Source organism: Budorcas taxicolor, chromosome 1 (genome assembly GCF_023091745.1).
Source record: "Budorcas taxicolor isolate Tak-1 chromosome 1, Takin1.1, whole genome shotgun sequence".
Lineage (NCBI taxonomy): Eukaryota > Metazoa > Chordata > Mammalia > Artiodactyla > Bovidae > Budorcas > Budorcas taxicolor.
Window position 1 is genome coordinate 131,100,984 of NC_068910.1, and position 27,533 is coordinate 131,128,516.

The 27,533-nt window shown below is 41.3% G+C and overlaps 1 protein-coding gene across 1 annotated transcript; it reads left to right on the top strand.

Annotated features, from left to right (window-relative positions):
• The first annotated feature begins 579 nt into the window (after positions 1–579).
• On the top strand, positions 580–27,311 carry CD86 (CD86 molecule). Its single transcript, XM_052645139.1, has 7 exons — positions 580–625; positions 739–804; positions 11,646–12,002; positions 13,788–14,093; positions 17,029–17,175; positions 24,941–24,986; positions 27,215–27,311. Exons 1-7 carry the CDS (start codon positions 580–582, stop codon positions 27,309–27,311), a joined length of 1,065 nt encoding a protein of 354 aa, XP_052501099.1.
• The last annotated feature ends 222 nt before the right edge of the window (positions 27,312–27,533 follow it).

Consider the following 27,533-nt stretch of genomic DNA (forward strand, 5'->3'; position numbering starts at 1 on the left):
GCTCACCAGGCTCCTCTTTCACCATGGGATTTCCCAGGCAAGAATACTGGAATGGGTTGCCATTTCTTTCTCAGCTACTGCAGTAAAAAACTCCCAAAATTTCATTAACTTAACACACAAAAATTTTATTTTTTGCTCACATCACAGTCTAATATAGATCACTGTCGGGTGTTAAGAGCTGTTTTATTAATTTGTTCAGCCAATCAGCTTCTTTCATAGTGAGGCTTTTACCATCTTCTGGCTGCTTGGACTCCTCATCTGGATCCTCTGCATCAAAGAAGGCAGGGGGTGGAGGCAAGAGAGAGGCTTTAGCGCTGTGGTACCTGGAAGTAACGCCCATCTTTTCTGCTCACAATTCCACTGGTCAAAACCCAGTCACATGGCCTACTTGTGTGGGGGTGGGGGCTGGGAAATAGGGTATGTCTGTAGGGTTAGGAGAAAAAAAAAAATGGCTCTGATGAACACACTGTATCATCTTTGCCCCACCCATGGGCCGAAGTGAATTTCAAACGCCACTTTGTCACATTTTGGTTTCATTTTCTAATCGAGTTTTATCTTCTCTGTTTTAACTGTAGCACCATGGGACTGCGAAACACTCTCATTGTGATGGCCCTCCTGCTTTCTGGTAAGCACACTTTTGGCTTTATAAAGTCCTAGAATCCTCCTACTGTCTCCCCGTGAACCTGAAATGCAAGCTGGGGCCTGAGACTTGATGGGTTTTACTCACTTTCTATTCAGCGTACACAAGACCACAAGCCAAAAAGACTTTCATGAAGAAGAAGGAAGCATCAAAATTGAGAACAGGTATCAGCTGATGGCGGGTCCAACCTGAGTTGGAGCCCACGCCTTCTGCCATCTTACACCTGTGGTTCTAGATGCACAGAGGAGGGCAGACTGGACTGTCCAGCAGTGCCCAGGGAGCTAGGGGAATGTCCCTATTCTGACATGCCTGAAGCTTAATTCTTTTGCTCCTCTGTTCCCATTGCTGGCATTTTCACACCTTTAGGAAATGACAAACTGGCTTCTAAAAGTCTCCAGCTACTAGCCATCATTGGTTTTCTTCTCAACCTTCCCTCTCCCACCACCTCCTTCCCCCTGTTCTTTCCCTCAGCTTGCACCCATAGAACATAGTTGGCACTGATTACTGGGAGGATCAAGGCACCCAGCCCTGCAACCACCTGATTAAATGCCCTTCAGCTAATCATATCAGCTGATTTACCATCAAGCTAAAGGGCTAAGCTTCAGGGCTTCTCACCTGCACAGCTCTCTCCAAGCCACTCCAAGACCTCAGGAGGAGCCTTAACAGTGTGGTCATGGGTCTTAGATCTTGGTAAAGTTTTCATTAGCAAGATATTTTAACCACAATAAGTTAAGACCACTGTCTCTTTCCACTGTGACTTCTTGACTTGTCTCTCTGTCACATTCTCACCCTGTTGAGCAGTGTTGCAGCAGCCATGGGCATTTTGTTTTGTGTTTTGTATTCTTTTTCTTAAAGAGCTCTTCTCTACTCAAAATAAATTTTAGTAGTGTCAGGCCTCAGAAAACTCAGACCCTCCCTGTTTGCTGCTTTCTCTGAGTTTAGTTTCAACAGTAAACTCGGGCTGGCCAAGGTTCTTGCCACCCATCTTGGGACTGGGTGCCCTTCCCCTGACCCATCCCCTGACCCATCCCCTTCCTGTTACTTGTCTTCCTGACCCATCCCCTTCCTGCTGCTTGTCTTCCCTACCCTCGGCACTGAGAGGGAAGCGTCCCGGTCCTGGGGTGGGGCAGACAGGGGAGGGGTAGCCCACCTGCTGTTTGGCTGCAGCAGAGCACAGGCTGCCCCTAACTCACTAGACTGGCCAAGAGCTCACCTCCTCCCAGCGGCCACACATAAAGCCCTTGGCCACTGACCTCGTCCCTGCTGTGGTTGACAAAGAGCCTCCCTCAGATCGATGCTGGCTGGGACGGGCTTTTGGGGAAGTGCTTTCTGCTTAGCACCCTGGAGCTTGTTGTGTCTGTGCTATAGACATGTTACCTGATCTACAGATGGGCTAACTGATCACTGACTTGGGTCATAATACTAGCTTTCACCTCCCAGGACCAATATGATTTGCTATTTTAACTCTTGGGAAGGTAGAAGTTATGTGTGAGTAGGGGCAGAGAGAAAGGGGTTGAAGCAAAGCTTTGGAGAACATTATCCAGCAAGAACCTCTTCCCATCCCACTTCTAATTTTTTTATTTGACAAGCACACAGATGTATTGTTTACAAAAACTTTGTGCCAGGTACTGTTCTAGGTATTTTATAGATATTAACTCATTTAAACATCATCATAACTCTGCTTTAGGTCTTGTTATGATTCCCTATTTTACAAATGTACAAACTAAAGCCCAGAAAGGTTAAATAATTTGCTTAAGACAACATTGCTAATAAGTGGCAGAGCTTGAATTCAGACCCAGCAGTACAGATGCAGCATCTGTTCACTTCACCTTGACATGATGCTACTTCTCCTAACTCTTGCTAGGGAACTCTCCATAGTAGTAGGATTTATCCCTTGGGCACCTAAACAGGTTTGATAGATCATGTAGCTTGTGCCTCAGTCAAGTTCACCATTTTCCCGTCAAATACATCCTCCAAGTTCCCTGCAGTCAATACCTTAGCTGTCCCTACAGCTTGGGCCCTGGTCTTTCTCATACCGTGACCAGTCCAGGTCTTATGACTTGGGAGAGAAGAAAGAAAAATGGCCTGAAAACAAATTTTCAGAAAAGTCTGAATTGAGATATCATTCACCCCTTCTCCCCCTAAACTTTCTGACTCTGCCCATGGAAAGTGAAAATAAAACTGAAAAACCTTACCAAAATTGAGTCCAGGTGTCACTTCTGCCCTTGCTTTGTGTTTGAAACTGCTTGGACACTTCCTAGCTTCTGAAAAGAGTTATCAATACTGAAATTAAAAAAATAACTCCCCCAAATGGAAGTTATTTAAGCTTTATGGTGATGAGAGTGGTTATGTTTTTGGCAGTACAAATTTAAAGTGGGACAGAAGACAGTGACACTTGATTAGAAGATAACATTGCCAGCACTTCACACAGGATTAAAAATAGCAACAACAACAAAACAGATTTCATTCTTATGTAAAGAATGAAAAGGAATCCATCTTAATCTCATCTTCCTTCTCAGGGCACATCTCTGCTTGCTGGGTTGGTAAGCAGTGACTGGCTCATAGGTAGGCAGCCAAAGGGAGAAAGGGGATGCAATTGACCCAGCAAAAACACAGGGCTGAATAATTCATTTGACAGCAGATATAAAACAATGCAGTGAAATAATTCTGTTTCTCCTTTTCCCCCTAATATGTTTTGTGTCTTCCCCTAATCATGGAAATCAGACCATGTATTTGCTGACTCTGCCCATGAGGCAAAAATTGAATGAGAGTTTGAAACCTAAAAGGGCAGGAAGGCAGCCTTCTTGCAGAATTAGATTATAATGTGTATTTATTGGATTATAATTTGTGTTTAGATTATAATTTGTGTTTATTAGATTATAATTTAACTTCCCTGGTGGCTCAGACGGTAAAGCTCAAGGTACCTCTAATTGTCCAGCTCTGTTTGCTGCAATCCCAGCACCTCCAGTAATACTTAAATCTGGAGTCAGAGTGGTATTTGGGAAATCAATAGTTCACACATCAGGAGGAAGTTTCTTCTTAGTTTGACTTCTGAAGGATGCTCTCTTATTGTCTGGAGGTTCTCTGGGTCCTGGGGCTTCTCATTTCTCTTGAACAATACTTCTGGTTGAACAATTAATATACCAGGAGTAGTTGGGGGTTCTTCCTTCACTTTTAAGAGTTACATAAAATTGGCTCAAACCTTTGTTTTGTATCTGGTGTAAAGGTTTATTGTTTCCCCTGGATTTTTCCAGATTCTTATATGGGTGGTTGCATGTTTATATGGTTACTTTGACTCCCACTTCCTGTTGCTGTTGATAGTGGTCACTGTAATCACAGAGGTGGATAGATAGTTCAGACCTAATTCCCAAATTCCCAAAGAAGTGTCATGAAGCCTCATGGTTCTCCTTCTGGAGTCACTCCTTTAACATTACGGTACTGTTTCAGGGGTCTTTGAAATACATGTATGCTTCCCAGTAGGGAGTATCTTACTTCTGAAGTAGTGGATCATTTTAATGTTTAGTAGGTTCCAGAGAGAATGGGCTGTCTGACAAGTTAATTTAGTGGAAGATGGTCACTGAATAGGGTAAGTATAGGGTTGATTGGGAGCAGGGGTGGTATTTGTAGGGAACAGAGAGGTTCCAATGGCAAACAAACTACTTTAGGAAGAGGCAAGAGTTTGAGAGACTGTAGCTTGTTTTTCCTTTGGGAGAAATCTTAATACCATCTCCAAAGTATGCAACTCGGGATTTCAGTCCCCTCGGTATGTTGCGATTCACAGAAACAAAAACACTTGTAGCCCTTCCTTTATAGCCATTGCCAGCCATAGGGCCAAATTCCAGGACCTCAGAATTACAAAACACTCTTTCAACATCCTCTAACAGTGTTTACCCATTCTTGGTTTCATTTTCACTTTCTTTCATTCCTTCTCCCTGTACTATTTAAAAATCACTTCTCTGGTCCTTACAATAATGTAACAGGCAAGAGAGTAAAAATAGTTACGTATAGTTGTAACCACAATATACATGCAAATCCCTGAATATGTTTTATTCAGTATAGTTTCATACACACTTTCTCAAGTTTCTAAGTTCTTTTCACTTTTATAATTTTTGAAACTGTATTAGTCCAGTTAGTCAAAATGCTGTAATTTGCTTTATTTGTGTGTGTGTGTTTTATTCATTCAGAAGTAACTGCCCCCGTTGTCTTATTTGATTTATGGTTGCTGACGAGTTTTCATTCTAATTGTCCTTGTTTTATAGGTGTTCTTTCTTCATTTTTTTTTAAAGAATGATTCACTTCTTCTTTGTAAATTTAAAAAGTATTTGATGTTTTTTGTTTAGCAGCTTCACCACAGTATATCTTGGTGCAGATTTGTTGTCATTTATCTTCATTTATTGTCATGGTGCTGAGTATGCCTTTCTGATCTAAGGACTTGTGTCTTTCTCAGTTTTGAATAATCACAAGCTTTATCTCTTTAAATATTGTTTCTCTACCATTCCTCCCATTCTCTTCTTTTAGGAACTACTAGTACTTCTCTCGGAGAAGGCGATGGCACCCTACTCCACTACTCTTGCCTGGAAAATCCCACAGACGGAGGAGCCTAATGGGTTGCAGTCCATGGGGTCACTAAGAGTCGGATACAACTGAGCGACTTCACTTTCACTTTTCACTTTCATGCATTGGAGAAGGAAATGGCAACCCACTCCAGTGTTCTTGCCTGGAGAATCCCAGGGATGGGGGAGCCTGGTGGGCTGCTGTCTATGGGGTCGCACAGAGTTGGACACGACTGAAGCAACTTAGCAGTAGCAGCAGCAGCAGCAGCAGCAGTACTTCTCAGACTAACTCCTCTGGACTCTTAACCTGTTTTTCCACATTTTCATTTCTTTCTCTCTCTGTGGGAGCAGAGCAGTCAAGGATCAAGTGGATCAGCACAGACATGGGGGTCTTCAGACTGTTGAGGGCACTCTGATCAAAAGGCTCCAGCAGTTTTATGGACCCTGGGGAGAGGCGGAAAGGAAGGATGAGGGGGAAGGGCTCAGGGAAATACTGAGTCTGCTGGGGGAAAAGTAAGCCTGCAAGGCGAAAATGTCTCCAAACATAAGGCAGCCTCAGCAGAGGCATCTTAAGAAGACCTTTGCCCAAGGCCCCAAATAAAGAAATTGCAAAACAAAGGTGCCTGGGCTACAGATACAAATATGTAAAAGAGCGTGACAACTCCATTCCAAGACTGCAATGTCTTCTTGGCTGTGCAAAAAGACTGAAGTGGTGAGGCCTTGAGATAGAGTGTGCCTGGCCTTTTGGAGGAATGACAAGGAAGCCAGTATGGCTGGGGCAGAGTAAGTGAAGGGAAGACGTCTGAAAGGTACCAGAGATCTGCTTACATAAGACTTCATAGGTCACGGGAAGGATTGGGGTATAGTTCTCAGTGTGATGAGAAAGGATTTGGATATAATTTTCGGAATGATGAGAAGTCATCAGAGACTTTTGAACAGGAGTGTTATACTATCTGAGATGTATTTTTAAGGATCAATTGGGCTTAAGGATTTAGATTTGGGAACAAGGGTAGAAGTAGGGAGATAAGTTAGGAGGCAATTGCAATTATCCAATCAAAAAGTAGTGGAGGTTTGACCTAGGTACTATCTGCAGATACAGTGAGAAATATTCTAATTCATAAATATCCCAATGAGGTGGGAGAATTTATGGAGTGGTGGTAGGAGAAAGAATAAAATGAAAAGGTAAGAGGTGGTGGCCACAAGGTGAGATGCTTGCTATTGAGAGTTTTTAGGAGGTGAGGGGATAACAATAAGATCTGAATTCTGGTCCAGGGAGGAGATGGCTGCGGTAGAGAAGACAAGATACTGGAGGAAAAGAGGACAAGAAAGAGAGAGGTTGGGCATTGTGTGCAAGGGGCTGAAATTACCTAGACAAAGGCAATGATGGGGAAGCTAGGTGCTCAGATCTTCAGTGAATAAGGGGGTGCCTAAGACAAGATGGATAACAACAGCTATGAGGGGCAGTGGGTGGTATAATCTGAGGGCTTGGACTTGTCAGGAGCTGAGTTTTTTGACATGTAATCATATGTTTTACATTTTATCTTATATGATATTTCATATATTTTAATAGATCATATTTCATATAATATATAGTATAGTTATATATTTTATAAAATATACAGATATTATATACCTATAATATATATACATAACCGTGTATGTATTTATATCTATAATGAGATCCACAGTGGGCATGAGATCAAAGCAACGCTAGTCTTAACAGAAATATCATCTCAAAGTCATGAAAACTCCTGGAGAACCATCCCTGCCCTAGTCACTACTTAAGGGGTGATGAGAGGAAACTGACCAGGATGTCAGAGTTTGGGAAAGAATGGAGTTTCAAGAAGGAGAGGTAGCCAACAGTGCGGTGTTCAACAGTGTGGTCAGATAAGATAAGGTCTAAAAAGTGTTCTGCATTTAACAATGGGGGGAAGCCGATGACAACACGTGCCAGGGAAGTTTCATCAGTGAGGTGGAGACAGAGGCAGGGGTGGAGACAGCAATCACTGCTTAGTCTTTCAGAATGTGAACTCTAAGAGAAAGAGGAACTACAAGCAGTAGCGGAGGGTACTGCTGAAGTAACTGCTGGGAGGAAGGGAGAGGGTTTACCAAGTAAAGTGAGCAGCCCAGAGGCCAAGTTACGTGAACTAGAGACACGTGATTTGTAATGTCACCAGTCTATTCAATTGAATAATTTTCTCCAGGAGCGTTCAAACATTCAGTCATGAGAACAGATATGTAGATCAAAAGTAGATTGTTCTCGGAATGAAATCTGCACAAAAGGGCAAGTTTATGGAAGTTGCCTGCAGAGGAATGATTGAAAAAATATACTATAGCTGCACTATCCAATATGATAGCCACTAGCTACATGTGGCTATTTAAATTTAAGTTAGCTAAAATTAAGTAAGATGAAAATTAAGTATCTTAGTCATACTAGCTACCTATCAAGAGACTGCTTTTGGAGAGCACTGCATTATAGGGTATAGACTGGATAGAGATGAAGTCATGAGGAAGTTGAGGAACAGATGAAGGTAATCAAGAGCAAATCTTGGAAGGTGATATCTTGCAGACAGAGATTGGCACATTGAGGTTTAAGATTATAGGGACAGAGCTGTTCTTAGCAATAAGATTTAGGATTATATCACGGGAAAGGAGTTGCTAAAATACCCTGTGGATGAAGATCTTTCAAGTGGCAAAGATCAAAGAACATTGAGGCATGGTTGCTGGTAAACTTATCTTAGCCACCTCTGATATTTGATAGGAACAATTGATTAGAAAGAAAGACCTTGCATCTAATGCCAAAAATCTTCAGTGAGTAAGGAAGTAGTGACAAATGATTAGTAGCTAACAGCAGTGAAAGAAGAGAACACCTCAAAGGGGGAAGAGTGTTACTAAAGGTCCCTGTAAAGTGTCATAAAACAAGCAGTGGCTGGGGGCAAAAGCACAACCTTATGGGAAACATTTGACGAAGAGGTTGAAGACATAAAAGAGTTTATGACAATGGAATGACACTGGTAGAGCTTTGAAGGAAGTTTAGTAAAAGAAGGGAAATTCATGAGTACAGACAAGCATAGTAATATGAGGAAGAGATGACCTAGAATACATGAGATATGCATTTGGGTAGTAGCTGGGGGAAACTGAAGTCCTGGGTGGGGTCAGAGACCTCACAAGTTTAGAAGACTATAGTTTCTGTGTGCCAGCCAAACACTATCTTGGTGATAATCCTCAGCTGATAAATCCTCAGACTTTATCAGCAATGTCTTCCTGATAGAGGCATTTTTGAAATGTCTCCAGCTGATTTGGGAGGTGTCTAGATGGATTCTTGAGTGACCATCTCCTAACATGTGCTAAGTGCTAAGTCACTTGAATCGTTTCTGACTCTTTGCGACTCTGTGGACTGTATCCTGCCAGGCTCCTCTGTCTAGGGGATTTTTCAGACAAGAAAACTGGAGCGGATTGCCATTTCCTCCTCCAGGGGATCTTCCTGATCCAGGGATCCCTTCTGTCTCCAGCACTGGCAGATGGGTTCTTTACCACTAGCATCACCTGGGAAGCCTGTTATAACTAGACCCAGACCATTTCTATGACTCAAGTGCCAGGGAAGAGAGAGAATCTCAATGTTTAACCTTCAGGGGAGCCCAGTGAGTACAGTATCTGGGTGACTTTAAGTTTAGGGTCATAACAGGGGAAGCCTGAAGCCACTTAGAGAGAGCAGACTTTGAGCTAAATCTTCCCTATATCGTCAGAGAAGTGATTCACGTGCATATCTCTGAGTTAAGTCATGGAAGCCAGTGGTTGGTGGGGAACTATGGAGTCTAAGTTGTGAAATACTTTCAGTTCCACTCAAAAGGGACTTCAGAGTGATTTCCACTCCAGGGTAAAGAGAGAAGGTTTGGGGAGGGATGGGTGGAAACAGGTTTTTCCTATTGCATCATCACTCTTTTCCACTGGAGACAGAGAGAGAAATACTCTACTGCGGCTTTTCAAACTGGAGGTCTATCACAAATGCAGACTGACTCAGAAGGTCTGGGGTAGGGCTAGAGATACTGCATTTCTGACAGCCCCTGAGTGACGCTGGTGCCTTTAGAACACAGACCACCCTTTTGGTTGTTAGATGAGAGGGGAGCGGTTGGATGGGTGGAAGAAAAATTCCTTCTTATCTTTGAGAGAGGGAGCCTGGGTCACAGACGCGTCTGTCAGTGGAAAGAGCAGGCAGGCAGGAGACGTTACTGTGAGGCTGTATGGAGATGCAACCCTTAATCAGGAAGACAGAAGAAGCCAAAGGCAAAGTAATTTCCCTGCTAGAGACAGAACTGACTGCTGAGTAATAATATACCGTGTCAGTTAACTGACAGAATTTTCAACCATGTATTTGGTTTCTCTACTAGGTAATCTGCTCTATATCATATGGCAAATCTGTGATAAAACCAGCATGAGTTTTCCCAGAGATAGTTGCTAGAAGCTTTTACAGCAGGTGGCACCCTTAGATCATCATTCAGTTCAGTTCAGTTCAGTCGCTCAGTCGTGTCCGACTCTTTGTGACCCCATGAGCCGCATCACGCCAGGCCTCCCTGTCCATCACCAACTCCTGGAGTCCACCCAAACCCATGTTCATTGAGTCGATGATGCCATCCAACCATCTCATCCTTTGTCGTCCCCTTCTCCTCCTCCCCTCAATCTTTCCCAGCATCAGGGTCTTTTCCAATGAGTCAGCTCTTCACATCAGGTGGCCAAAGTATTGGAGTTTCAGCCTCAACATCAGTCCTTGCAATTATCATTCAGTTTAGCAAAGGAATAGCATTATCCCAGGAGTGCCTGGTAAGGTTACTGAACACAGAAAGTCTTCTTTAAGTCCCCATTTCACTGTTCCAATACCCAGGTAGATTTTCCCACCTCTCTCTAATATGGGAATGCATCCCGTACAGAGACTGTACTTTTTAATTTCAAGGGCTTCCCAGTGTTCTAGTGAGTATAATGCAACAAGCAGTGATTCAAACTTCTTCTCACTCTCACTGATGCCTGGAGTCCCTTCCCATAGAGTTCAAGACCACCCCAACCCCTTCCTTGCTTATCCATTCTCACTGGGCTACTCTGCACACACTTCAGTTTTGTCAAGTGCATATCACTAATATTTCTCTTTTAGAAAGAAAAGCCCATTTCCCTTAAGAAGAGAAACCCATTGATCATTCCAATTTAAGTTCTCCTACCACCACCCAAGAACACCTCAAGTAACATCTCTCATCTCCCTCACCAACCTACCTCTCCTTTCCTCCTTAATGTCAGCATCCCTTTACTGAAGTCTGGAATGATGAAGCTTAATTAGAACCATCCTAATTCCCTTCCCAAAGTGGCACCTAACTTCATGTTAACTAAGATACAGCATTTCACCACCAAACCCTGTACTTCTCACTCACCACAACTTAATTTCTTGGCAAGTTTCAAGTAATTCTGTGATCCAGAATAAATTCTACAAAAACCCTATAATCCATTGCATTTAAGGAGTGATGTGGCCCGAATATAAACCCCAATATGCCCTCAGGAATGAAAGCCTTTCTCTGAACTCTCCCAGCACATTCTCTAGGGTTTGAAAAAGTTTCCAAAAGCAAATGCATGCATGCTGAGGAGAGCAAGTTTGTGGTACCTGGGGATTCCCCAATACTCCAAAAGTACATCCTCACCTTCCCAGTTATGATTCATTTCCAGCATTTCATTCATGTACCTAAAATGGTCTTTGACCACCACATCCCAAAACAACCATCATATTTGCCCAGTTCTCTTTCTGATCTCTGAAAGAGCTTAGAGAGGTTAAAGAATAGAGGCCTTGGTTGACAATTTGTGTCATTTCCAAACTGTTTTTTCTCCTTGAAAGAGCTGGCTGTGGGAGAAGCAGTCATGAGGGAAGCTCTATAAAGGGAACTATTTGAATTTTAAAGATGTTATTCACTGTGATCCCCAGCTACAAGGCATAATGAAAGGAAGGCTATCACATTTGTTACCATGGAATAGGAAAGGGAGGGGGAAACTTTCAGTCATGGTGAAGAAGTATTGGAGCCTATTCTTTCCACAGCTACAGTGGAAAGAATTAATATTCAGATTACAGGAAGGTAACCAATGGGTGAATGAGTTATATAATTCTGCTGGTTTTCCTGTTCTGGCATTTAAATTCACAGAACCACAGTACTGGAAGAAACCTTAGAATGTTTAGTCCACTCATTCATTAAACAGATAAGAAAACTGCATAGGAGTTGCAGTTTGCATAAAGCTAACCAGTTAGCAGTAAAATGAGGACAAAAACCCCTTCCTTTCTCCACATACCAGTGGGTATGCACTGTTCCAGAGTTTAATATCTACTTCTTCAAGACCATTACTGAGAAGATAGCGACTGGGTATTGTATAAAGAGACATGGAGTTTCTGGGATTTTTATTTTTCCCTCTTGTTTCTCCTTCCCCAGTTTCCACCATTCCTTTTTCAGGTGCTGCTTCCTTGAAAAGTCATGCCTACTTCAACGAGACTGGAGAACTGCCATGCCACTTTCCAAACACCCAAAACCTCAGCCTGGACGAACTGGTGATATTTTGGCAGGATCAGAATAAGCTGGTTCTCTATGAGCTATTCAAAGGCCAAGAGAAGCCCAATAATGTTCATCCCAAGTATATAGGCCGCACAAGCTTTGACCAGGACAGTTGGACCTTGAGACTCCACAACGTTCAAATCAAAGACACAGGCTCGTATCAATGTTTCATCCATCATAGAAGGTCCCAAGGACTGGTTTCCATCCACCAGATGAGTTCTGACCTGATAGTGCTGGGTATGTAATCAATGGTGTGTTCAGATCCCAGGCCTTCTCAGATGAGACTGCAATAGGCGGGGAAGGGGGTACCTCGAGAGAGAGGCAGAGGACAGCCTGTTCTGGGAAGCCCACCTGAGGGGAATGCAGGGCTTGGGAGTAGGAAACTAAAGATCCTTCGTACTTTTTATGGTTTACTTCTGAAGGATCTGTAAGAATCTGCTTTGGGGACCAGCTAGAGCTAACTAAGCCAAGGAAATGCAGCTAAGTGAAAACCATGGGTGATTTGGACATTATTAAGTTTATATGAACCATATAGGTCTCTAATCTCTTTTACATTCGTTTTTTCTTTTAGCCCAAGATTTCTCACCCACTAAATCTTTGCCTGGAACTCTTTGCAAGGGTGACAGCTGGCTAATTGGGGATTTCCCTTCAGTCTCCTGGAGGTTGCTTACAACTTGCTTGTTGCCTAATCATGAGCCCAGAAGACAGGAGGGAAATAACCCAAGGCACACAATCCAAAAGCTGACAAACCAGCTCCCCTATTTTTCCAGGCCTTGAAAAAACCTAAATGTCACTACAGAATTTTTAAAATTAAAATACAGTAAAATTAATCATTTTTATCTTGGCGTACAGTTCTATTAATTTGAACTTAGGTACAGATATGTGTGACCAGCAATACAAAGAAAGTGAAAGTGTTAGTCGTTCAGTCGTGTTCGACTCTTTGTGACCCCTTGGACTCTTCTGTCCATGGGATTCTCTGGACAAGAATACTGGAGTGGGTTGCCATTTCCTTCTCCGGGGGATCTCCTGACCCAGGGATCTAATCTGGGTCTCCTGCATTACGGGCAGATTCTTTCTCATCTGAGCCACCAGAGGTCAGTAACCAGCAATATAAACAGGATACAAATCATTTTCAGCACCCTAAAAAAAAATTTCCCCATGCTACGCTCTTCTAATCATATGCTCTCTATACCCATAACCCCTGTTTTGCATCCTATGGACTTATCTTTTGTGACTACCACATAAATGAAGTCATACAGTATGTAATCTTTTAAGACCAGCTTCTTTTATTTAATATAATGCCTTTGAGAGTCATCCAAGTTGTCACATGTATCAAAAGTCTGTTCCTTGTTACTGTGAATAGTAGCATTTTTGTTTATCCATTCAAACCATAGAAAGACATTGGGTTGTTTTCATTTGGGGGCTATTATGAATAGAACGGCTATAAACATTCATGTACAAGTTTTTGTGTAATTCTCTATCTGGATAGATACCCAGGTGCAGAATTACTAGATCCAGAATAACTATTGTTAATGAGGTTTAAAGTAGGCAACACCTTGGCAATCTACCTTCTATTGCCACATCACATACAAGCAGAATGCTTAAGTAGTAGGTTGATAGAGCAAAACTTGTAAAGATAGCACACAAATCACTGAAATTGTAGAAACAATACACTCAACTATGAGTTAGTATGTAGAACCTGCACAGTACCTAGTGATTAGAGAAGGAGAGTAAGGGATTTGGCTGGCAGAAGGGGCTAGCCCTCCTGTGGCTCAGAGAGCACTTCCTTGACTGGGGTAAGCAGGAAGCATGGTGGCCCCGAACTCCATTTCTGAAAATAAATGTGGCATCATTACGTGGCTCTCACCATGTGCCAAGGCCCACAATTTACACACCCTAAGGCTGCCAAGCGTACTCCCAAGGAGTTCCCAGGATACCTAGTTATCTGCTATTCCATTCCAGATACATCAAATTTAAACTGATTTCTTTCTTTCTTTTTTTGTATCTCTATTCTGCTTTCAGCTAACTTCAGTCAACCAGAAATAAGACTAATTGCTAACCAAACCGAAAAGTCTAACATCATCAATTTGACCTGCTCATCTACACAAGGTTACCCAGAACCTCAGAAGATGTATGTGAGGCTAAACACTAAAAATTCAACTAGCAACTATGATGCTGTCATGAAGAAATCTCAAAATAATATCACAGAACTGTACCATGTTTCTATCAGCATGTCTTTTCCCATCCCACCTGAAACAAATGTGACAATCTTCTGTGTCCTGCAACTTGAGCCAACGAAGATAATTTTATCCCCACCTTACAATATAGGTAAGCTTGCTTCCCCAGACTGTTCTGTTTATCAGGTATAATACACAGATGGGTAAGGCAGATCATCCAATGTCCCCTGCTTGCCAGGAAGCCTCCAACTGGGCCATTTTAGAATACTGTAAGGAAGGACCTAGATAGACAGCTCCTGTTTCATCTGACTGTTAAAAGGTCCAGGAGGCTATGCACTTGAGGCTATGGTGCACTTGAGGACGCAAATTCTTAGCCCTGACACTGGCCTGGTGTTTTGGGCTGCCTTTTGATAGAAGACTTTGAAGTTTAAGTCAGAAAATGCAGCATTTCTCCAGGCGAGAATTCTCTCATTCATTAAAACATACACATGTGCATACATACATGTTATGAATACAGGACCATTCTAGACATTGTTGGTGGCAGAGGAGAAAACCAAAAAGTATAAAACATACTCTCTGCTCTCAGGGACCTTCTCATAGAACCAGAACCCCATGATATACACACATGGTAAACTGGATTTAAAAAGACTGAATTGAAATCTAAATTATATCCTATAGAAATAGAACTAAATCTAAAAACAAGAGTGACTGACAATAAGATTTACCGGCATTCAGAGATAGGCAAGTTCCTTGAGGGTCATTGAAGGCTTCCTAAAGGAAATGGGATATTATATTACCATAACAGAAACAACTGGGCTGAATAAGTGTGGTAAAGAGATGACAGGTACTTGTGGTGGCTTCCAAAAATTCTGAAACAGCATCCAGACTTGGGTGGTTAGAAGGCCACAATCAATTAGTAGTACCTGCCGTGGGCACAGGTAATGGTGGCCATCAGTACACATGTGTCAAGGAAACACTCAGAAGCAGAAATGCTTGTGGCATGTTGATGGTGTAGTATGGGACCAGTCCCACTGGAGGAAAGGGCTGAAACTCAGCCGTGCCCACTAATAGGAGCCTGCTATCTTGAATTCCTGGCTTTGCCCTGGAATACGGCCCCATTTGAGGCTCCACTTCCGAGGAGCGGTAACTGAAAAATTCTTCTGAAATAAAGGCAGTCTGCACCCACACTGCCTTCAACACTGCTTATTCCAATCCCAACCCCTCCCCCCACCCATCTGCCTTCTGCTTGCCCTGGCCCCCTCCTCCAGCTCTGGCCCCTTGGTTTGCCCCCTCCTAAACATCCCTCCGGTTTCTTGCTCCATCCTCTGGCTTTGACAGCTCCCCTCTCCTGGTGTCTCATTGTTTAAATATAACTTGGCCTCAAGATGCATTCTATTTTTAGATATATATTTAATTTGGGTGGTGCTTGGTCTTTGTTGATGCACACGGGGGCTACTCTTCCTTGCAGTGCAGGGGCTCTGGGCACATGGGCTTCAGCTGTGGCATGCGGCCCCTAGAGTGGGGACTCAGTAGTTATGGCACATGGGCTTAGTTGCTCCAAGACATGTAGAATCTTCCTGGACCAGGAATCAAACCCATGTTCCTTGCATTGGCAGGCGGATTCTTAACCACTGTACCCCCTGGAGCCCACCCCTACCAGCCAGCTTAGCTGTACCAGTAGGCCAGTCCTCTCTCCTGATGCTGATTTCCTTCTGATCACCTCTGACTCTTAACAGTTAAGTAAATGGCATGGTCACCCTGCCTGTCCTGGTTGCTCCTACTGTAGCCTCTCTTGGGCTGATAGAAGCCTCTCCCACACTGTCCTGAGATTTAGCAACTTCTTGGAGCTGCTGCCAATCACCAAAGATGAAACACCCTGTGGCTCTCTGCCATGACTCCACAGGTACAGGGTCCTTCTACCACTACAGCCTCATCATGGCTCACCTTTCTGCTGCTTCTCAACCGCTACCAAAACGTTGCTCACTGCCACCATCTTCAGAAATGTTTCAGCTCCAGCTGCCTCAGGAAGATGGGGCTTGCCTCTCTGGGTCCCTATTCTCTGGCTAGATCAGAGATTGGTTAGGCCCACATCAGGGAACATTTTTGGGGTATCCAAAGGTGGCAGCCTCCATGACAACAAGTGTTACCCTCCTTTACTGGGATGCCAGACAGGCTCAAGTGAGGTTAAACTGGGACAGACTCAGAAAGTATTGAATGTGACCTGCAGTGCCAACAACTCCTTTTCTTAAGGTCCCAGGAACACGATATAGGTCCACAAACTGCCCCTAAGCTAATGGGAGGTCAACTGGTCCTAGTCTTCTATTATTTGAGATTAACTACCAGACCTGTTCTCATAAATGTCTATAAAATGGGCCACTAAGCTCTATTTCTCCTTCCCAAAGTCTATTTTACTAACTTCTTGGAACTTTAGGCATCCATGAGCAAGGAAGTAAGTCCTGATTTCTCAGGAGCTGATTCTGACCCTGATTCCTCAGGGCATTAAGAAATATCAAAGGTTTACCAGTAGGTGGGATATGTTGAAAGCCATGCTGAGAAAGTCCACTGTGACATCAGGGGGAAAAACAAATAAACGTGGAGACTGGAGGTCTGTGAGGAGGCTGTTATGTTTGTCGGGGTGAGAAGTGTCTGGAGCCTGATACTCAGATGATATTGGACAGAGGACTTATTCTAAGGGAAAATTCAGGACCATGGAGGGGGTTGAGGAAGCAGGATGCTGCCCAGCTGACTGTATCTTCAGAGCCTCCGTGCACATACATTGCCCAGATTCCACAACCAAGGGCCAAGTTGACCCTCTTCTAGATCAGAGTCATTGTCATCCCAGCCTCTGGGAAGGGAAGGAAAGACAGCTAGTCCAGGCAAGGGATCAGAGTCATTGGCTTGGTTCTCAGTCAGCTGCTGAGGCCCTGAGACTAGGATTCTCTATCACCCGAATCATGTGAGTTTCAGGCTCGTCTGGCAGTAGAGCCCCGAGGAGATGCTGGCATGTAAAGAAAGAGAAGAGCAGTAATTATAAAACTTTCATAATCAATCTTCCTGGCTGATTGCAAACTTGGGTTCATTTTTAGATGCAAAGTCACCTGTGCCAAGCCCCCCTGTCCCAGACCACATCCTCTGGATTGCGGCTCTACTTGTAGTGTTCATTGTGTGTGGGACGGTGTTTGTAATACTAAGGAAAAGGAAGACGAAGCAGCCTGGCCCCTCTAATGAATGTGGTGAGTCAGTGCTTGTCCTCTCTGCAGATTGCCACTTTGCAGCTGTTTCCCGATCAGCTGCCTTCTGGAGCTCCCTGGCTGAGCCCAGGCTGGCAAAGAGTCAGCAAGTGTTTGGAGGAAAAGATTCTCCCAGGGTCTGGAGCCCATATAGATGGGAGTAAGAGCTGGTAAGGTGGCTCTGGGTTTCCAGGAAAGGCAACGTTTCTAATCTAAGGTTTACAAATGCACTCCTCATTTCCAGACAAAGCTAATTATTCCTTGGTTTACCTGCTTCATGAGGTCACTGTGAGAATTCAACAAAGTAAAAGGGTGAAAACACTCCTAAACATTCATGATTATGGACCTGATGGTGTTCAAGCAAGGATGTTTGGTGGGAGAAGGAAAGGATTAGATGACCAGAAGATTTTCCTTCTCATCTATTAAAAGTCTTGGTTTCCTGAGAAGTAAGTTAGATGAATTATGCCCTGCTGATTTTAAAATATAATATTAATTCTTAATGATTACCAAGTACGATATATCCATTACCACATACACTGAACATAAAAATTGCCTAAAATTCCACTAATAAGAAAAAAATGATTATGCAGACATTTTAGTGTGTATCTTCCAGATTTTTCTGTATATTAATCTGCTATTTTTCCACAAATGGAATAGTATTATGAAGACTGTTTTTCACAGTTTGGATAATGTAACATACTGTTTTCAAACTGCTTTATACTAAATGTAGGAAGAAAATTTTTAGTGCCACTAAGTATTATTCTGTAGCATCATTCAAAATGGCTCCAACATACTCCATTATGTGGATACACCTTAACCGATTTAACTGAGTCCTTTCTGTTGGACATTTGGGTTGCTCCTATAGGTTTTCTATTGTAAACAGCACTGCATTGAGTAGCCTCCTCATTGATTTCTGTTGTAAAAATGTCCTATGTTTAATGTGGGCAAAGTGGTCCCTGCCTTTATAAGAATTCCATGCCTGTTTGTGATTAGGGCTGGTTTGGATGATGTTGTAAGATAAAGTTGGACTTTATCTCACTAACTGCCTCCAGTAAAAGTTTGGTTGTGCTAATAATGAAGGTAAAACCTCCTCACTCATTTATGGTAAAAAGCACAAGATAAGTAATGCTTCTGGTCAGCATCTTAAGATTGCAGGTACAGATTTTAAGAAAATGAAGAGATGACATTAGTAGTCATTCATTTCATCCTGTTGTATTCCAAAAACAGTAAATTTGGAAGTGATAATCCAATTTCAATACATTGACACAAAGCATATGGCAGAGCCATTCAAACTGCCAAAGCACAGAGTGTACTGAGAGATTTCTGTGATATAAAAGTGTAAAATTCACAGCACAGGGTCAGATTACAAATGTATCATGTTTGCCCAGGCTTTGACTTTTCAAAGCGAGAGTTTTTAACTTCTATTTCTCTCTCAATCTCATTGCCATTTAGATTTAGGTAAATGTGCAGATGCAACCTTCTGCTTGGAAATAAGCTGTTTCCTAAATTTGCTTTTGCAATGGAATGATTAGCTTATGCAGGCTTCCCAGGTGGTTCAGTTGTAAAAATCCACCTGCCAGTGCAGAAGATGCAGGAGACATGAGTTCGATCCCTGGGTTGGGAAGGTTTCCTGCCAGAGGAAATGTCCGAGAAAAGTCCCACAGACAGAGGAGCCTGGCCAGCTACAGTCCATAGGATCACAGAGAGTTGGTCATGATTTAGTGACTGAGAACCCACACACAATCAGCTTACAAATGAAACAAAGCAAAGGGAGGAGGAAAGGCAAGTAAAAATGTTTCTTCACCTAATAAGCAGTCAGACAAATTCAGGAGACTAGATAAAGAAGTTAAAGGGGACGTGTCTGTACATATGAGAGTGTTGGGAGGATGTTCAAGAAGCTATCTGTCGCATTTGAGGTGGTCAGATTGAGATATGAGTGTTAAAGGGCAGAAAACCACAAGAGAGAGCATAGTACGTACACAAGCCTCTCAAGAATATGACAGAGAATACTGGTAGGAAACATCGTTTGGTCAGATAGTCACATGTGCCAGCAAATTTGGTCAAAGAGAAGAGCCTTGATATCACTGGAGAACGGAGAGGTACTAAGGAACCGGGCCACATAGATATGAGATGTCTGTAAAAGCGGGTTCTATAACTTTAGCAATGTCTGCACTTGCTTGTGGATACCCTTGGCGTTGGCTGTATGATAGGCAGAATAATGCCACCAACAAGATATCCATCTCATATACCCCAGAACCTATAATAAGTTATCTTACATGGAAAAAGAGATTTTTCATATATGATTAGTATACTGACTTCAAAATGATGGGATTATCCTGGCTTATCCAGGTAGACCCAATCTAATCATGTGAATCAGAGAAACTTTCCCATCTGGATTAGAAAGATAAAATGGAGAGAGCCAAAGCTTGCGACAAGCTCAACCCACAATTGCTGCTCTTGAAGACAGAGGAAGGGGCCCTGAGCCAAGAAATGTGGATGGCCTCTAGAAACTGGAAATGGTCCTCAGCTGGCCAGGAAAGCAAGCAAGGAAATGGGAATCTCAGTCCACAAGGGACAAGATTCTGCCAATAAGTATGGAAACAGTCATGACCTATCCACAGAGAAACAAGCTTACTGATGAATAGAAATTTCTCCAACAATGCAGCTTCCTCCTAATCCAATATTCCTTTGCTCAGAGTACACAGCTCTCCAACTAACTAACTTGGTGTCAAAAGTCCTTTCCAGTGTTTGTTTGGTAATTCCAGTTTTTCTCTTCCTTGGCCATACATATTTACCCTTTTTAGGTTGTTAAATGAATAAGAGGGAAAGACCATGGTTGTTCTAGCGGGTTTCTTATCCCTCTTCTCTATTTTGGTTTTGTCAAATAGGGCAGTGAAGGCATGAGAAATTGCAACCTTAAATTACTGTCTTTTCCCAATCAGAAGTTACCCTGTCAGCTTACCTATTGGGGAGAAAGACTAAAATAGCTCCTTCTAAAGTTTTACTTCCTCATCTGTGTCTTGTGTGACTAAAATTTGTATTATAATAGTGCTTAGCAACCTCCAGTTTTTATAACTTGCCCCCCTTTACCAAATCTGGGACAGTCTCAGCTCTTTCAAGAATGATTTCTTAAAGGACAAATGTATTTTCCAAAATAAATCATTTTAAACCACCATTTAAACAGAAACTTTCACAGAACTTAAAAAATGAAACCAGGAGAACTCATCATATCTATCCTTCAAAATGCTAAATTTGTAATCAAATCCAAAAGTTTAGAATCCGTCTTCTTATTGCTGCTTTCATTTTAAAACAAGCCTTTTTAAAAATGGTGGTGATTTTGTCATGAGTATGAAAGGATAATATAATTATTTGTGTTAGTGTACAGATATCCTGAAGTACTATATTCAGCTATAAACACTGTTATTTTTAAGAGAACTTTGACAAAAATAGAACCTAACTAGATTTATAAAGTATCTGGAAGATCAGTCAAATAAGAAATAACTGAAATAACTGTGAATGCTCAGCCAGGACAAAAAGTCTTGAGGAGTACACAGGTGCTGCCTTTAAATATCAAAAAACTGCGATAGGGTACAAGATCATACTTAACTGAGGCTCTAAAGGACATCTTAATGACAAAGGTGATAAGAAGGTAGAAGGAAATAGCTTCTTTTTCTTAAAATAAAGAGCTCTTTTAAAATTATATAGAAGACACAGACTTCTCTCTCCTCCCATGAAGGATTAACTGCTACAGAAATTGCCCTCCTGCAGTAAACAACTAGAATCAGATAAAATGTATGTGACAACTGTTTTCAGACATTGGACAACAGGCTGCAGAAAACTGTATTCCCTAAGAGAAGGGAAAAGATGAGGTGAGCCCTGTGATTGTCCACAACTTACTGGCTGGAGTCAGTTTCTAGGCTGCTCTGAAGGCAGGGGGAGCCCTAATACCAAGCAAAACTAGAAAAAGACATGACAAGACTAGAAAACCACACATGGCCCTTGTGAACATAGATGCCAAAACGCTCAACAAAATTAGCACATGTAATTTAGCAATGCATGAAAATATTAGACAACATGATTAAGTGGGATTTATTCTAATAATATAAGGTAAGTTCAACATCCAAATAACAAGCAATAAAATTCAACATATTGAAAAACTACAAAGAGAAATCATGGGATACCTACCAAATATGTATCAATAGATACAGAAAAAGCATTTGGGAAAATTAATACACATTCATAATTTTTAAAAAGAAAGATAAACTCCCATAAAAGTAGGAATGCTCTTGAATTGAAATTAAAGGACATCTACCAAAATCTTTTGTTAGCATTATATTTAATGATAAAAGACTGCTTTCACCTAAGATTAGGAATAAGGCAAGTGTGTCACTCTCCCTGCTTTTGTTCAACATTGTGCTGAAGTCCTAGCCATGCTACAACTCTAGAAAAAGAAGTAAAAGGCATACACATTGCAAAGAAAGAGGTAAAATGGGCTTTTTTTTTTTGGCAGGTAAGATGAGTATGTTTATAGAAAAGCCAAATCCATTAAAAGCTATTAGAACTGATTGAGTGTAGCTAAATCACAGGATACAAGGTCAATACACGAAACCAATTGTTTTTCTATATACTAACAACAAACAATTGTACATTCAAATTTTTAATACCAATTAAGGTAGTATCAAATAATATTAAAGGCTTTGGAATAAATTTTTTTAAAAAAAGTAGTAGATACTTATATATATAGAGATAGATATAGAGATAGATAGATAGATAGATAGATATGCTGCTGCTAAGTCGCTTCAATCGTGTCTGACTCTGTGCGACCCCATAGACGGCAGCCCACCAGGCTCCCCCATCCCTGGGACTCTCCAGGCAAGAATGCTGGAGTGGGTTGCCCTTTCCTTCTCCAATGCATGAAAGTGAAAAGTGAAAGTGAAGTCCCTCAGTCGTGGCTGACTCTAGCGACCCCGTGGACTGCAGCCCACCAGGCTTCTCCGTCCATGGGATTTTCCAGGCAAAAGTACTGGAGTGGGGTGCCATTGCCTTCTCCATATATATATATATATATATATATATATATATATAGTGAAAACTAAAAAACATTACTGCTGACAGAAATTAAAGTAGATCTAAATAAATGGAGAATTATGCAATGTTCATGGTTTACAAGACTAGCTCTTAAGATATCAATTCTCTCAAACTGGTATTTGGTTTCAATGCAATATCAAAATCCTGGCAGGCTCTTTTGTAGAAATTAAAAAGCTTATTCTAAAAGTTATATGGAAATGCAAAGGATCTACAATTGCCAAAATAATTATGAAACATGAGAACAAAGCTGGAAGACTTATACTACCTAATTTCAAGATTTATTTTACACCTATAGGAGTCAAGATGGTGTGACATTAATGAAAGGACAGGCAAATCAACCAATGGAACAAAATAGAAAGTCAAAAAATAAACTCACATGATTTTGTCAACTGATTTTGACAGAAGTGCCAAGTTAATTCCATGCTGCAAGGATAGTTTTTTCAACAATGGTATTGGGTCAGTTAGGTATCCACATGGTAAACTGTGAACCTGGACACCCAAAAAATATCTCGAAGTGGATCATAAACCTAAAATAAGAGCCACAATTAAAAGACTTTTGAAAGAAAACATAGAAGAAGAATTATGTGAGCTTAGGTTAGGCAAATCTTAGGACACAGTAAGCACAAACTGTATTATAAAAAGATAAGATTGATAAACTGAACTTCATCAAAATTAAAAATTTCACCCTTTGACTTTATTAAGAAAATGAAAAGTCAAGTCACAGACTATGACAAAATGCTTGCAAAACATACATATAATAAAGAACTTATAGTCGGAATATATAATTGTGTGATACTATTCAATAAGATAATTTATATAACTAAAGTCACAAAGCAAAAGATTTGAATAAATACTTCACATAAAAAGATATACAAGTGGCCAATAAGCAACAGTCACACAGTCATAATGTCATTAGTCACTGAGGAAACACAAATTCAAACCATAATGAGCTACCACCATATACCCACTAACATGGCTAAAATTAAAAAGACTGATAAATATCAGGTGTTGGAGAAGATATGAAGCAAATGAAATTCTCATGTTCTTCTATACAACCCAGCAATCCTAGGTAGTTATCTATGAGAAATAAAGACATATGTCTACACAGACACACACACACACACACACACACACACACACACACATGTCCATAGTAGCTTTTTTCATAATACTGAAAAACTAGCATCCTGAATTTTTACAGTTGGTGAATGGATAAACAAATGGTAGCATATACATACAAGGAAATATCTCTGAGCTATAGAAAGGAATGTTACTACTGGTAACATGAAACAGCATGAATAAATTTCAAAAGTATTATGCTATGTGAAAGATACTTGGCACGAAAAGACTATACATTATATGATTGTACTTATATGAAATCCTAGAATAAAGCAAAACTATTGTGGCATTAAGCAGATCAGTGGTTGGAGGGGATGCGTGGGAGAAAGAAATTGATTGAAAAGGGCTAGAGGGCACTCTTTGGGCTTATATAAATGTTCTATAGTTTGGTTATAGTGGTAGTTACATGACTGCATACGTTTGTTAGACTCAGTAAAATCTGTATGGAAAATGATTGGATTTTACTGTGTATTTTATCTCAATAAAGCTGATTATTTTCAAACATATGCACATAAACAGAATCACTAAAGATAAGAAGTGTTCAAAACCATCAGGATTGTTGAAAGGACTGCTGTGATCTCTAAATTCTTCCATGGACCCCTGGGTTAACAATTCCTGCTGTAAGGCTCTCAGTGGGATAATAGCACCATCACAGCTGTCAACCCAGAGAAATTTTCTCCCTAAGTTGCATCAGTAGTAAGGCCATGCCAGTAGTAACTCAGGCTTTGGGAGGTCTAGCTCACTAGAGATTTCCCACTTGATCCTGTCCATGCAATATTGTGTATTATTTAGCACCAGTTGGATAACCCAGTAAGGTGTCAACATATTCAATATTTCCTTTTCCTCCTCCTTCCAAACCTTACTTTCAGAAAAGGACTGGAAACTTTTTTCCCCATCGTTAAATGTTTGCTAGAACTATATGTGATACACCTCTCAGTAGCACTTTTATTTTAGTAAAGAATAGAGCTATCAGTTCAGTTCAGTCGCTCAGTCGTGTCTGACTCTTTGCGACCCCATGAATCGCAGCACACCAGGCCTCCCTGTTCATCACCCTCTCCCAGAGTTCACTCAGACTCACGTCCATCGAGTCCGTGATGCCATCCAGCCATCTCATCCTCGGTCGTCCCCTTCTCCTCCTGCCCCCAATCCCTCCCAGCATCAGAGTCTTTTCCAATGAGTCAGCTCTTCTCATGAGGTGGCCAAAGTACTGGAGTTTCAGCTTCAGCATCATTCCTTCCAAAGAAATCCCAGGGTTGCTCTCCTTCAGAATGGACTGGTTGGATCTCCTTACAGTCCAAGGGATTCTCAAGAGTCTTCTCCAAAGTAAAACCTATTCCCAATGTTAGAACTTAAGGCATATGAGCAAAAGAAGGCATTTGCTTTCGGGATGAGAGAAGCTCCTTCTCAGTCCCCATGAAATTTCATCGAGGAAGCGTCTATTCCACATACATGGCAGCAACAATTTCTCTCCGGGTCCTAGGACTTAGGAGCCTCTTCAAACTTTCCTTCTTTTAGTATCTGTGGGAAATACGTTTTCTGAAGTTGTTTTTGTCTTTTTCAGAAATCATCAAAGTGGAGGGGAAAGAGAGTGAACAGACTGAGAAAAGGTGAGTTCTGACCCTATGACATTGTTGAAAGAGGTACAATCCCCAGAGGGTCTATAATTTAACTAGGCTTGGTATGAGGCATGCTGGGACCTCAGCTTATATGGAGAGGAAAAGGAAAGTGAGACTAGTTTGAACTTAGAGAAAAACATCCTGGCTATAACTGGATGGCAGTGTGCCCTGTGTACAATGCCCAAGGGGCATGGCAAGCTCAGTCGTGCTCAAGGAAAAAAATAATACCAAAAGGGTCTGATGTGATGAGCATAGAATGCATCTTATTCACCATGGCAACCCCAGTACCTAGCACAATGCCTGGACCAGTGGGTGTCCTACATTTGTGGAGTGAATAAATACATAAGTGAGAAGTGATAGTAGGTACCCTTTAGCCTCAATGTCTTTGCATCTGCTGTGCCCTCTACTTGGAATGTTCTTTGCCACTTCTTCACCTCATTCTTCAGATCTTGGCTTAAGCTGCACTTTCTTAAAAACCCTTCCCAAACTAGATTATGTCATCTTGTTATAGTATCTTATGAATCCCTGTGCTTTTTCTTTATGACACCAGGTTATACTTATATATTGGTATAATTATAAAACTAAACTCTATAAACTTAACCAAATTAAACTCTACAGAGGGCAGGGAATGTATCAGTGAAGGTCATCACTGTGCTGCCAGAACCTAGCAGAGTGTCTGTCATATAGTAGGTAATCAAAAATTTTTTTAAACTGTGAAATTGAAACAGCAAATATACTTGAATCTATAGAAAGTAGCTTTTTAATAATACTAACAGTTCTCAGTAGTTGTAATTTTCATGGTGAATATTCATTGAAAGATGATGGGACTTATTTATAGAATTTACAATCTAATGGTTTAATGAGTATATAGCATGTTGAAAGTTTTGTGGAAAAATAAACATTGTTCATCAGAGTTTTAGTCTCTCTTATGTTTGCTTTCAGCTGAGCAACAATTTTAAGTTTGTTTGATTTGTATTTATTTTTCACTTATTTAGCTTTCTTTCTAGATACTTTACCTAATCAAATCCATATAAGAATAGCACTTAAGTAACCCTAAATATGGCACAGGGAGAAATGTGTATATCCTTTTCTTTACATTATCTTTTGTTCACATATGACGGGGGAGCCTGGTGGGCTGCCGTCTATGGGGTCGCACAGAGTCGGACACGACTGAAGCGACTTAGCAGCAGAGGGCTATGGAATGCAGAATTTGGTGAGGTGCTTTTTTTTCTTTTTTAAGGGGTTCAAGTTTTCAGGGTTTTTTAATGCAATCTTTTTAAACTAAAAAAAAAAGTTAGTTTGTTTTCGTTTAAATAAACCATTTCTCCCACCTCCCTACCCCAACCCCACCTCTAGCAACGATCAGTCTGTTCTCTGTATCTGAGAGCTTGATTTTTTAATTATTTTTTTAATTTTTAAATTCCAACATGTAAGTGAAATAATACAGTATTTGTCTTTCTCTGTTTGATTTATTTCACTTAGCATGATACCCTCAAGGGCCATCCATGTTTGTCACAAATAGCAAGATTTCATTCCTTTTTTGTGGCTGAGTAGTCTACTCTGTATGTGTGTGTGTGTGTGTGTGTGTGTGTGTGTGACAATTTCTTTATCCATCATCAGTGAACACTTAGGTTGTTTCCATATCTTGGTTATTAAAATAGATATTTGTTGAAAGAATGGATGGATACATGAAAGAATACACAAAGATTCCTGGCAATCCACCTTTTCACAAAATGAGGCAGTCAGATTGTACCTCCATCCACCATGAGAAACCGGGCTCTCAAGAATATTGAGGCACTAGTCACACAGTCATGAGGTTAAAGCAACCCTAAGTCAAAAAGAGACACAGTCATGACGCCAGGGTACGTTGCTTCCGGTGTGCCCTGCACTCACCTGGATATACCAGCTACTGTGGGTCTCGGAATCCTGGGTGGAGCCCAGGTGCTGTGCTGCCTTGTCAAAGCCAGTTCAGAAAAGGTCTGGAAGAGCCTACAGAGGGAAGGCACCAGGGAATCAGCGAAGGGCAGTGGCAGGCCCAGACAAAAATCAGAGAGAGTAAATAGGAAGCATGGATGGCACACCTCTTTAACAGTTTGTTTCTCCTCATTGCTGTTGCAATGCCATTGCTCATTCCTATGTTCTGTTCCACCGCTGAAAGCTAGAAAAACAAAGCGGCTCCGCTGTGAAATCTCCCCGAATTCTTTTCTCTATTTTTCCAGGGTAGAACTCCAAGAACCTGAAAGATCTGATGAAGTCCAGTGTGATGTCAACACTTCAAAGGCAACCTCAGACAACAAAAGTGCTACAGATTTTTAATTAAAGAGTAAATGCCATATAACTGTTTTTATATGCTTTCCTTTTCAAGTTTTGACTGACCTTTTCTTGTCTCTCTAAACCTTCCCAGAAGGCAAGAAAATATTACTATTAATACTAGCGGGGGCTTCAGAATTCCCTCCAAGTAAAATAGCCTCATACCATGCCAGCTCTGCTCTCAGTACCAGGAGTAGATTTCAACTGTTTCTTTTCATTTCAGAACAC

Coding starts and splice junctions, on each gene's coding strand:
- CD86 (XM_052645139.1), top strand. CDS start 580: ATGGGACTGCGAAACACTCTCATTGTGATGGCCCTCCTGCTTTCTG. Junction 626..738: donor GATGGCCCTCCTGCTTTCTG/GTAAGCACACTT, acceptor CTTTCTATTCAG/CGTACACAAGACCACAAGCC. Junction 12,003..13,787: donor TTCTGACCTGATAGTGCTGG/GTATGTAATCAA, acceptor TTCTGCTTTCAG/CTAACTTCAGTCAACCAGAA.